Source organism: Podarcis melisellensis (genome assembly GCF_964234715.1).
Source record: "Podarcis melisellensis genome assembly, chromosome: 6".
NCBI classification, from domain to species: Eukaryota; Metazoa; Chordata; class Lepidosauria; order Squamata; family Lacertidae; genus Podarcis; species Podarcis melisellensis.
This window is the reverse complement of record NC_138538.1, coordinates 30,766,060-30,779,059: the sequence shown is the minus strand read 5'-3', so window position 1 is coordinate 30,779,059 and position 13,000 is coordinate 30,766,060. Positions and strand designations below refer to the sequence as shown.

At 42.1% G+C, this 13,000-nt stretch overlaps 1 protein-coding gene across 2 annotated transcripts in view; it reads right to left on the bottom strand.

Annotated features, from left to right (window-relative positions):
- The window catches only part of LOC309372751 (fer-1-like protein 4), a 61,175-nt gene that overhangs the window by 23,273 nt on the left and 24,902 nt on the right, over positions 1-13,000 (bottom strand). For both annotated transcript variants that reach the window (XM_081916586.1, XM_081916585.1), the window contains 13 exons: positions 12,334-12,442; positions 11,087-11,285; positions 10,090-10,210; positions 8,802-8,902; positions 8,300-8,387; positions 7,192-7,308; positions 6,518-6,670; positions 5,282-5,465; positions 4,300-4,424; positions 3,020-3,154; positions 2,320-2,493; positions 1,095-1,211; positions 112-273 (listed from right to left, as the gene is read on the bottom strand). In XM_081916586.1, the coding sequence (XP_081772712.1) occupies positions 112-273; positions 1,095-1,211; positions 2,320-2,493; positions 3,020-3,154; positions 4,300-4,424; positions 5,282-5,465; positions 6,518-6,670; positions 7,192-7,308; positions 8,300-8,387; positions 8,802-8,902; positions 10,090-10,210; positions 11,087-11,285; positions 12,334-12,442 (1,785 nt within the window). The remainder of the gene's footprint in view (positions 1-111; positions 274-1,094; positions 1,212-2,319; positions 2,494-3,019; positions 3,155-4,299; positions 4,425-5,281; positions 5,466-6,517; positions 6,671-7,191; positions 7,309-8,299; positions 8,388-8,801; positions 8,903-10,089; positions 10,211-11,086; positions 11,286-12,333; positions 12,443-13,000) is intronic.

The following is a 13,000-nucleotide window of genomic DNA, read 5'->3' as shown; positions in this document are numbered from 1 at the left end:
GAGGCTAACTCAAGATAATGGGAGTTTCTAAATTACTGCCGTACAACTCTGGTTTTGTTAATCAGGTAATGGAAGGCGATCCCCGTCTTTTGACATCTGCCTCTTACTCACCACATCAACAAATTTGACAAGTTCATTGAAATTTGGGTTCTCTTTGTACACTGTAATCACTTCAGATTCCACTTTCTTCCCAGCACATTCAATGATCACCTGTGGCTGGTCAACCTCAAACAAGTTCACACGCTTCAGATCTCTCAGGCCCCAAAACAAGATCTAAAAAAAGAAAGAAAGCAGAAGAGTTGACTCTTCTGGGTACTCCATACAGGGTCCAATATCCTCCTTCTCTAAAATGGTCCTCTTCTTAAAAACCACTGAAGTACCTTTCCCAGTGCCCACTCACAGATGCATTCTAGATTAACAGACCTATATGACACCCACCTACTCTCTCCTGTTCTCTGTTTGTTGCAAACTAGCCTACGGTTGCAAGCCAAACCCAGCTGAGGAACAATGGATCTTAACACGGTGATGGTGCTGGCCTGGACAGAAGGCAGGGGAGTAGGCAAATCTCTGTGCCATCTTGGAGTTGATGTAGTGATTGGGCCTGGATTAGGCCTCATGTAAACACATGATGGTTGTGGCCTCAGTTAATCTCTGCCCCAGAACACCACCAGCAAGGATCCCACCAGCAGCATTTTCACTCACCCACACATTTGGTGGGCAGAACAAAGAGTTCTGTGCTATTGGAGTGACACTGGTAGAGACACCTCCATCCAATCCCTCCCACAGCCTGGTGCAAAGGGAATTTGGATTGCATTCTTAGTTACTGTGTGTCAAGCTAGATTCCTTCATTCTCTCCTCTGTTTATTTCCTTGCTGCTTTTTCACAAAATTGCGCCCAAATTGGCTCATACAACATGCTAAATGAGCAACAATTAATATGATAATTGCAATAACATATTAAGAATGATTAAAAATAACCATCATGTCAATACGTAAGGGGGAGAATCCCTATAATACTGATGTATTTGAACAGATTAAAAACAAAATGGTTAGGTTAAATAAATCCTTTGCCAGAAGAAGAACAAATAACGTTACCTCTATACGAAACTCTTTAAGGATTGGTCGGATACCTTCAGGGATAATGAATCGTCCAGAACGGGGGTCTCCCAGATATTCTGGCTCCTTGGGTTCTACATCACTAGGCACTGATGGCTGGACAGCACAGAACAACAATTTTAAAGTCTTCTCTATAGCTATGTAGACTTAAATGCCCACCTGTCAATTTATCCACCAATTATCATTATAACCAATCCTCACTTTCTAAAGTGAAAGCTGTCAAGCCTTTCCCCTCTAATCCCAGATGTATGAGCAGCACTGGTTGTGGGTGGTCAGCAGTGAGAGATGGTCATTGGTTATATACTGAAAGGCACTTGGGCACTACCTGTCTCGTTTCAAGTCTTTCCATAAAATTATTTCCCATCAATGCTTCAGGATCCTGCTATAAAACAAGGCCCCTCTACTAGGAGAACATGATGAACCTGAGAACTTGGTTTTATCACAAATTCTGGTTAGTTTTAAAACAAGCCAACATCAAACCAGGAAATATGAAGCAGGCTTGTTTAACTAGCCAGAGTTTATGATAAATCACAATCCCTGGTTTACACACAAGGCAAAATTAAATTACAGTTAGGGATAAGTACATCTATCAGTGTTGGTGTCTTTCTGTTTCTCCTTACTCCAATCAGTTCTCCACATTTCCATTTGCAATTTCTTTTTTTTAAAAAAAAGTCCTCACAATAGAGACGTCCGTATGATATTTTGCCTAATATGCACATCGCTGCAAGCAAATATTACACATTTTGTATGTTAGTTTCACTAATAAATGCATTATAATAAATACTAATACATTTTACACCAGCGTATACATTTTTGCACAGATTTCTTGACTGGAGAACTGCATTGCAAAATTTGGAGAAGGGGGAGTGTTGAAGGATGGTTGTGTTTTGGTTCATGTGGAAAGTGTGAATGCAATAGATTTGCCTTTAAATGCAAACTGAAACAGATTTCTCCCCCATCCCTAATTACAATGAAATGAAACATTGGCAAAGTCCTCCAGTACTGCACAGGATGAGGTGATGGAGCACATGTCCATGAGGTTTCACTTAAGCTCAGTCCAGCTCATCAGCACAAAACTTTACTGTTACATGAGATTTGGACCATTTATTTTTTTTAATTATGAGACTATTCGCAGGTTGTTCACAACCTATTCGAGCTGCCAAGCACATCCCTGTAGCTACGAGGTGGCAATGAACCCACTTACCTCTAAGTAGCCACTATAATCCAGTTCAATCAGCTCAAAGACAGCAATTAATTCCCCAGCTGCTTTGTGTCCCTTGTAAATGTCAAAAAACTGGAGAGCAGGTTTGCTGTATGGCTCATCTACCAGCTTCACCAGTGGTGTAACAAAGGCTCGGCCAAGGAACACAGGCGAGCCCTGGAGAGAAGAGGAAGCAGCTATCAGATATGGCAAGAAACATTATTTCAGGAACCCAGTTTCCCATTAGATCCAATGATGGGCATTTTACCCACACTGCAGCACCCTTTGTATCTAAGAGCAATGAGCTCCCTTACCTCCTTCTTCACTGTATCACAATCCTGCCTCTGCTTTTTACTTTACTCATGGAGAAAATTCACACAACTGAGCACTGCCCAGCAAGCCTGCTGCTAGAGTGACTTAAACTCTCCCCCAACTCATTGTTTAGATTAGGAACTAGATTAGTATGCACATTCAGCCCACCCAAGTGCTTGACTAGATCAACTGTATTGGTGTAGGTTTTTCTGCAACATGCCATGTATATTATTCCTTCAACCTGCTGGTGGTTCCCAAACCATTCTGAATTGCTTCTGCAGGAAAGCGGGGTTATGGCCTATGTGAGTTCCTTGTCCCCGAGAAGCTATTGCAGCAAAATAGAAAATTACAGCCACACAAAACAGGTGAGAGTTTGTATGTTCAAACTTACAAATTTATTGTAGTCAAAGATATTGACAACAGCAATTGGAGTCTCTGTCTTCAAGTCCTCCTTCTTTCCATCGATAATGAGCTGGTCATACAGAAGTAATTCATTCCACATTGGGCTGAGTGTCTCTTCCAAGATCTGAATTAACAGAGATTAAAGCTGCTTTTTAAAAAGCTCCTTTAGGATCAGGCTAGACCCATGCAATCCACAGTCATGTATATCTTTCACCCAATTTACTTTTTAAAACAAAAGCTGCCCCAGGAGTCTGTGAAATTAAGTACAGTGATACCCCGGGTTACATACGCTTCAGGTTACAGACTTCTCTAACCCAGAAATAGTACCTCAGGTTAAGAACTTTGCTTCAGGATGAGAACAGAAATCGTGCTCCGGCGACACAGCAGCAGGAGGCCCCATTAGCTAAAGTGGTGCTTCAGGTTAAGAACAGTTTCAGGTTAAGAACGGACCTCCGGAACGAATTAAGTACTTAACCCGAGGTACCACTCTAAAGGGAAGGACTGCTTAACCATTTCCCTTCCATTCTGCTTGTGGGCTTTTCATGGGTATCAGGTTGAGCAACCTGGAAACAGAGTGCTGGACTAGATGGGCCATTGGTCTCATCCAACAGGACTCTTATAATCTTTTACTATTGTTACAAAAGCCTGGTACCTGCCCCTCTCTCTATCAAGCAGTGGCAAGAGCTCATGGGGCCACAGGCACACATACAGGGTCTATGTCCCTTTGTAGAATGGAAGACATGGCAGAGACTGTCGTGCTTTAAGAAAACTGTTTATTCACCTATTTACACCTTTAGTCTGCATGGAGGGGGTCCTGATCTTATGGCATAGACATTCAAAGAAGCAGCAGCACAAGCTGGCTACAGTCAGCACACTCCAAAGATGGTTCTCCCCTCTTCTTCTTCTTTCTTTCTCCCGGAAACCCCTTGCTCTCCCCCCCCAACAGTTACCCTGGCAACCTTCCAAATCCCCATTCTCTGGTCACACCTGGGGCAAGAAGTTTGTAACGACCCTCAATGGCTCTCTATTGTTTCCTTAACAGCCCTAGCTTGGCTAGGCTACCCTTTGCAGCTTCTATTTCTCCCTTCATACCAAAAATAACCAAAATGGCATTTCTTAATTTTATCCACATCTATAACACCATTTCTCCACTAAAACACAAACAAAAACATCTCCCTGAGCCTTTCCCCACCTCTATCTTGGACCATTTCAATATTCACCTGGGCTATCAAATGTGTTTACTCACAAGTCTGCTGCAAATACACTTACACATGTAGTCTGGCACTGAGTTGAAAACACCACTTTTGCAAATGGATCAGAAAGGCCATTTTCATCAGCTGGGAGAATCCCCCGAGCCTGGTACAAATGGGCTCGCAGCTGAAAGTAACTGAAGTCTGCAAAAAGCAAAATGCACCTATCAGCTTTCCAAGATGACAGCCATGTGTGAGGCTCACACATTAGGTAGGACTTTGATGTGAATCATTGCTGTTTTCACCAAGTTTACAATGGGACAGAATGATAAATATATCCAACAGCATTTAATCACGAAAGAGAAACTGCTAGAACTAAAAAAAAAAAAAAGCTCCACATGAACATTTCATTTTTAAAGCTCATTAGAGTCTTGTGACACTTTGAATAACTGACTAATTTATTATGGTGGTACAAGCTTTCATGGACCGGGATCCACTTCAGATCCACTGAATGCTACCTTAACTACGGTAAGTTGGCAGGTATATGTTTGTGTGTGTCACACAAACATACACCTGCCAACTTAGCTAAGGTAACACACACACACACACACACACACACTCTTGAGTGATGAGGTGATGTTAGCAGTGAGCTCACTGAGGAGTCTTCCTTTAACATATCAGAGGCTGTATTTCTTCACTCTGGTATGAAATTGCTGAACAGTAACTTATCAAAAATATTCAGTTCTGTGTGGCATGAACGTATATTGCAGGTTCTTATCTCACTAAGGCGTTTGACAATAGTGGCATGTGTGATAAGGTGGAGCTGCTCTCCTAGCACTGGTGTCACTGCTGTTTATTGGAATGGGACAGGATCACTGCCACCAATCAGCTGTGCCACAGCCTTGTACAACCGGCCACGACGGTTAGGGCTGATGGGAGTTGGAGTCCAACAACATCTGGCTACCCTTATATTAGAATCTTCCATCCTGTGCTAGTTTTGAGTTTTGATATCTTTTCATTTCTGAAAGGACTGGGAGGTAACAAAAAGAAATTGGGCTTACCATCTCTGTTGAGCTGACTGGGTGGGATGTACGCTGGAATCCTTGCAGCCTGCACAGCCTTATCATATATTGGTTTGAACTCCTCTGGTAGCTCTGCGGTGCTGTTCTTCACATATTTAGTTACCCCAAGCCACATGTAGATTTCCAGTTTTGCAAAGATGTCACCACTCCGTGACCCTGGAACCTTTAAGCCCCAAATAATATTTTTTAGTTAAAATATGGCGAGGGCAAGAAGTGCTGATATAGTAAAAGCATGAAATAAATGATTAGGTCTGCTTCCACACATAAAGCAATGTTCTAAGTGTGTGTGGGGGAGGGGTGTCAGTCTGGGTGATAAACATGGGTCCCTTCCAAACCTATGATCCTGTGTATGTGAAGTTAGAATCTATGAGAGAAAACCTGCCATTTATGTGTCAAAAGAGGTTGCCCTGTTGCATAGAAACAAAAGGATGGGCCTTTTCTCTCCTCACCTGGTGGGATGCTATGCCACCCTAAGAGGGAGAGCAATAGGCCAAGTGGGGGTTTTGAGTGTGTGAGTTTGTGGCTGGTGCTGGAAGCTGGAGACACAGAGGCTTTATCTTGCTCTATGCTAGATCCCAAAGCTATGGCCTGGGGCTCTCCCTAGGAACCTAATAGGGAGGCAAGAGCTGTGGAGCCCCTCTAGCCTATGCTCAGGTTGTATATATGTGTAAATAACACCATATATCCTAAAGATACTAGTCTCCATTGACCATTCCAATACAGTGGTACCGCGGGTTACATACGCTTCAGGTTACATACACTTCAGGTTACAGACTCCGCTAACCCAGAAATAGTACCTTGGGTTAAGAACTTTGCTTCAGGATGAGAACAGAAATCGTGTTCCCGCGGCGCGGCGGCAGCAGGAGGCCCCATTAGCTAAAGTGGTGCTTCAGGTTAAGAACAGTTTCAGGTTAAGAACAGACCTCCAGAACGAATTAAGTACTTAACCCGAGGTACCACTGTAGCACTGTATCAGGAATTTTAAGAAATGTTTTGTTTTGTTTTTATATGTGCTGGAAGCTGCTCAGAGTGGCTGGGGAAACCCAGACAGATGTGAGGGGTATAAATAATCAAGTTGTTGTTGTTGTTGTTGTTGTTGTTCCAAGGAAACTGAACCATTGTTAAGTAAGTGCTGGAACCCCTAGAGTCTCTTGCTGCTTGGAGGGTCAGGTGCATGCAACAGAATTTTTATGAGCAAAAATGGTGAGCACCCACCTTGAGAAAGACCGTTTGTATCTTGGCACAGTCCTTGCCTTTCTCCTCTTCTACCACTGCATAAAGGATGTGTTGGGCAGGGATCCGAGTGTATGCGACACGCTTGTTGTTGCTAAACATCCAGATCAGGACATCAGGGATAGGACATTGGGGCTGGGGGCGGGAATGAGAGGGAAAGCTGAAATAAAACTAGCTCATTTTTTTAAAAAAAGTGCAAACATTCTTTTTCCTTATTTGTGGGGGTGGGAAGAGTTGAGTTTTTGTTTTTTGTTTTTAAATGGAACTTTTTGTTTGAGACCAAGAAGTGAAGGAAGGTGTGATTCATAGGCATAGGCAACAGATGTAGGGACCAGAGTGAGAGCTGAGCTTCTTCGAATTCATCTCAACCCTTGATCCTTTCATGCACCATCCATACACCTTTTGGTTTGGAAAACATCACACTGAATTCCTCACATGCACTCATATTTCTCCCCACCCCACTACCAAAAGGACTAGAAACCTGTTTGCTTTCTTCTTTCAAAACATAAACAGAAATTCTAAGGATTCTAGGGTATTACTAGAATATTATGCTCTCTGGTGCAGTGTTTCCTTTCTCTGTTGCTTGAGCTACCCTACTTGAATAAAGTATAGGAGCTCCCAAACCTGATTGCATTCCCACACCTGCAATTACATACCTCTTTAGCCAGGAAGCGCAGCTTTGACAATATTATCTTTGTTTCATTTACTTTCTCCTTGACATTGGTGCGAGTCAGGCGCCTTCTTATGCGCATCCCCTGTTTTGCATATAGTATCTGAAGACAAAAAGATCACATCTTCTAACCATGAATTTAACCACATAGGGGACCAAGCTGAGAGGTCCCATCTTCTTTTTCCCTCCATCAAAAGGTGAATCCCTTCTTCTGCTCTCCCACATCTCCTTGCAAACTGCCCATAGCAGAGAATCTCCAAATTCTATAGCTCTGAGCTGTAGATTGCTGAGGAATTTGTGTTTTCATAAGTAGAAAGTACTACTGTAATTTTAGAAATGTTTATTTCACTCAGAGAAAGGGCCTCTCTAGGTGGGATCACGTATGACTGCCCCAATACCATCATGAGGACAAATAATAATTAATGCACAATAAAAAAGACATCTGGAGGGGCCCTGAGTTTGAACTCGGGGAATGGAGCAGTAAGGGGAAAATAGTATGGGATGGAACAGTCAAGGCAGAATGCAGCAAGGGGAAGGATGGAGGCCATGCACTGATACCAAGGGTTAAAAGGAAAGAAAACAAGGAAGACAGGCAGGATAAAGCATAAAAAAGAATAAGCCAAAGTGTTCAGAATAAGGAGGCAGTTATTCCTTGCTTGGAACTTTTTCAGGTTCTTTGATGAGTAGTTCCTTTGACAAGTAGACTCTACTTATTAGAGAGACACATATGTTTTCAAGTAGGACCTGGCTGCAGCCTGATTATGTGGGGTTCCTATGATTTACTTCTCCCTTGCGATATTTTTTTCAGCAAGTACAATTAGTAGCTGTAAGTGGGGGGGGGGAGTCTCCTTATGAATAATTAATTGCTACATGAATGGATGCCAATTGGTAATCTAGATCCACCTCGCCAATGGGTTTCAAAGGTATGCACTGATCTGGGGAAACTCTGATAGCCACTGAACCTGGCAACACAATGAGGATACCATGTTTATATTGGGTTAGATGAAGGTCAGAGTATTTGTTGTCACATGGAACATTCAGATTCCTTTCGGCTCCTCAAGAGTGCATGCACACAGCTTGATCACATGACTTACAATGTTTTGTGGGAGAGATTTCATCCGGCAACGATCAAGGTTGTTTGGACGGGCCATGGGCTTTTTGTCCACGTTAAGAGAATACTGCCTGGAATCAGAGAAGCTGTGAGTTCTGAGCTCATGACAGTAGCATACACATACCACACAGGCTGTAGCTACACATATCACATGAAAACATGAGCTGAATTTAATACAGGATTGGGGACGATTCCGGTTCACTCTGCATTTTGGAGAGAACTTTCCCATTTCACCTCCCTTGGCCCATGCTTGGATCGAAATGCTGGCCTGTGGATTAAGCACCATAATCAACAGCCCAAACCACACATGGGTTTGTACTGTACCTACAAGATGGTCTGAGGGTTGCCTCTTTCTCCCTTTTAGCTTCTAGGATTTGTGGTTCTTGGACTCCAGGATATTATTTCAAGATGATTGCAATTATCTGTGGCTGAGGGAGCTAAAAAGCCAGCTTTATGTGAAAAGAAATCAAATATGTAGTACTAACCTACATCCAGCTACAAACTCCTCTAGCACCTGCCGAAGCCTCTCATCTGCCTTTGATCTTGGTCTCCTCAGGAGCTTCTCCACCTCTTCTAGTCCATGCTCCTGTTACGGCAAATACAATAATGATATCAGTCCCAGAAGCAACATGTATTCTCCTATGTTCTTGAAGTGTTCATTTATTACACTACATAATTGTGCTGAAGGGGGAAAATGATTAAAGCAAGCTGTTCTCACATGCATAAGGAGGAAGAATCCAGCTGGTCATTAACTTGTCCATGAAGTTATTCAACCCATACCTCTGGGTTTTCTCTCTGGCCAGATTTAAAAGAAAAGGGAGGTGCTTGCAGAAACCACTGGCCTAACTCACATTGCAGTTGTGGGCAAAGCTTTGTAACAGCAATTAAAACAAGCCAAGAGCTAAAACAATTGGCAACTGCCACATTTCTAAAATATTGTTATGAGTTTACTGTATGCATAGACTGTACTGTATGCAGTTACCCTCCCACCCACTGGGATCCTGCTAGTGTTAAAATATAAGCCAGGCTAGCTTCCTGTGTTGAAGTGATGGCCTGGATGATGGCCTGGATTAATGGAAACAAAGGAAAGGAGCTCTGTGTGATACGGCAAATGGGTGTGGCTCCTCCCCAGCTCATGGTTAGTTTGGTGGGGGGGAGTCAGAGTTTATTTGCAATGATGTAACCTAGAAGAAAAGCAGCAAGCTGGAGAGAGAGTCAGAGCAATGTTTGATTTCTGTTTGAATCGAAGGCTGCAGCTGTGGGAGAAACAAGACCTTTTTGGGGTGCAGATGCAGTGAACCCCTCCACTGAAGACTAAGGTTGTATAGATGTGTAAATAAGCCATATATGATAAAGACACCACAGTCTCTGCTGTACCTCGTTTCCAAAAGGAAACATAAATCCTGGCTAAGCGCCTGGAATCTTGCGCCACTCAGAGATGGGGGTGGGGAATACAAGTCAGTATAAAATCAACAGAGTTCAATAGAAAAGCTAAACGAAGCAGGGGGGAAAGATCTCCTTAAAAGTTGGAAGTGCAGGGGCCATGCATACTTCCTGGTATAAGGAATTCCAAAGATAACAAAGTAAGTATCTCATATATAAGCAGCAAGGATGTCATCCTTCATCAGGAACAGAGCTGAGAGTACTCTGAATCTAATCTCAATCATGCTTTTTCTCAGTCCAGTTAAGGATGTGTGGTGCAAGTAAAACAAGTATATCAGGACAAAAGTATCAGGGATTGACAGAGCCTTTAAAGGTAGGGCAATACTTTACCAAACGCTCTGCTATTTTGACAATCCAGTTGGAATTACAGAGTCTCCAGGTATAATCTTCCCAGTAGCTCCAAACATACACACAGGGCTTCTCATGCAGCATTGGCACGCAGCTGTAAGAGCTAAGAGCAGCAAACAGAGAAATTTTACAAACCTTCTACTAATAGCTAACAACTGTCTGCATGCAAGAGTTATACTCAGATATAGGTAAAGGACCCCTGAATGGTTAAATTCAGTCAAAGGTGACTATGGGGTGTGGCACTCATCTCGCTTCAGGCCGAGGGAGTTGGCGTTTGTTTGCAGACAGCTTTCTGGGTCATGTGACTAGCATGACTAAACCGCTTCTGGCGCACGGAAACGCCATTTACCTTCCTGCCGGAGTGGTACCTATTTATCTACTTGCACTGTTATGCTTTCAAACTGCTAGGTTGGCAGGAGCTGGGACAGAGCAACAGGAGCTCACCCCGTCGCATGGATTTGAACTACCAACCTTCTGATCAGCAAGCCCAAGAGGCTCAGTGGTTTAAACCACAGCACCACCCACTCCCTAATATCAGTAGGGGTGGCTTTACAGGATAAAGAACTGCTTTTCCCTTGATGTTTTCTTTCTTTAAAAAAAGCAGTGCCAAAGTACAGAAATATAGAAAGCTGTGTTTCTGCTACACAAATTTGACATAGATGAAAATCCATTCCACTTTCCCATGCCAAAATTAGATAGTAGCATTGAATAGTTCCTTACTGGATAATACAGTAATACTTAAAAGGCTTTCCTGATCAGAAGGGCTTATAAAGTTCTATGCAATAAGGAAGTTCGGGGAGATGATGTATGCAATGACATTGGGGAGCAAAACTTGTGAGTGTGTTTCTGTCCCCTTATACAGTTTTGCACTCAGGTGTTCAGACGAATGCCTCAACATAATTTTTTGAATGTACTATATTAGAAACGAATGAACGAACATGAAGACACAAACAGGGCTAAGAGTATGAAGAGTAATTACTTGTCATATTCAGTGGGTTCAGGTCTTAGGTTCTCAGTCATAGATTTATCAAGCAAAGGTGTACTTGGTGCTATGACTTCAATATCGAGCTCATCATCTGAACTGGGTTCCAGCAAAGGTTGCTTGTCTTCACTCTTTTCTCCCTTCTCATCTTTCTTGGAAATTTTGGTCATCACTTCTTCAGCTTTGCCATAGTTCCCTTGAAGATGAGTATAGTTATTCTTTATTCTCATTAACATTTCATATTTATAATGTTATATAATTATAAAAATAAATTTATAATATTTATAATATTATAAATATCTCTGGAGCATTAACAACTTGTGTTCATAACATGCATGCTCTAGTATATTAGAATCTATGGTTTGAGTTAGAGAGCCAGGAGAAATTCAAATCAGTTTGTAGTAAAAGCCAAACCTATCAAATTCACACTCATGAGAACCAAAACACAGCTTTCCTTAAAAATTCTTACTTCTCCGAGTTTTGCGATGCAGTTCTCCAACCAAACACCACTTACAAAAAATGCATATATTGGGGAAAACTGCATAAAAATTAAGATCTTCGTGAAAGTAGCATGCATTAAGTTAGGGGTTGTTGGGGGCTTTTTTGCAAAAAAATGTACATTAAAATGGCTTAAAAAGATGTGTTTATTAGGATAAATTCACATGAAAATACTGATGAATTTCCATGTGGATTTTAAAAATAAACAAACAAATACATCTGCAAATTGTTGCAAAATGTGGATAGATTAATAATTCTGGAAAAATTAGAAACTGAGAAAACTCAAACTGACAGTTCCTTCCATCCCTCATCTGAGTAAAAGCAATGAATTCCCATTTTCCTAGACTGTTCTCTTGCTTGTACTTACAGTGAACAAACACCTGCATGGGTAACCAAAAGCTTCCACTTTCTCAGGTACTTTAAGAGCAATGACAGTGAAGGCAGAGGCAAACAGGGCCAACTACGTGTGGAGATAATCCACTGGGGACATTTTCCAAGCCATTTTGCGAGTGCTAATCCTTAAGCAAAATGTGCCAGGCTGCAAACCTAGCCAATTTCACTGTGGCCTATTGCAGACAAGGCTGCATATTTGGTGTAGTTGCAGAGCTAAGCGTACAAGGTAGTCACAAAGAGAGGGGCATTTATATAAGAGAATACGAGAATAGAAAGTGTGAGAGAGAAACAAAAAAGGAGACGCATTGGGAAGAAACTGTTTTAAACTGAACACAAGTCTATGTCAAACTTACCTATGGAGATCTCAAACTTCACAGGCTTGCTACCTATTGCTGGCTCCATCATAGTCACCTCAAAGAAGGAGGCAAAGAGAAGGAATTCTTCTTTCACGCCCAGGGCATTCTGAACAACAACAAAGAAATATAGTTTCGAAACAGCCTAGGTATACAATATTGACCTCCTCAAATAATGATTCAGAAAACTAACTTGCAGAAAATTCCAAGTACTGATTTACGATGGCTGCTAAACATTGACACCAATTCAGGCTTCACACATCTATTGCTTGTATTGCAGGTTTATTCATGGCCTATTCATAGCCCCTTTGGGCTGGGCTCTAAAGAGAGACCCGTAGAAGGGTTTCTCCTCGTCCAAGAGAAGGCTGGGTGGGGAAAACTGGAAGCTGTTTTCTAACTGAAGAGTCAAGGCAAAGTTAATTCACTGTGTCTTAATACAGCACACTTAATACAAATGCCACCCAAGACAAACAAGGGCAAACAGCTGTGAGGTTCCATAGGTGATTAGATTAATGACTGGCTGGCTCAGCTCAGTTTCTGTTTTACAGGTCAGTATATGGATGGTATCATCTTGGGAGAAGGATGTGAATATTGGAGAAATAAGTCAACCACTTGATCTAGAGTTCTGAGTGCAAAAGAATACTCATGCAGAAGTCGATGCATTAGA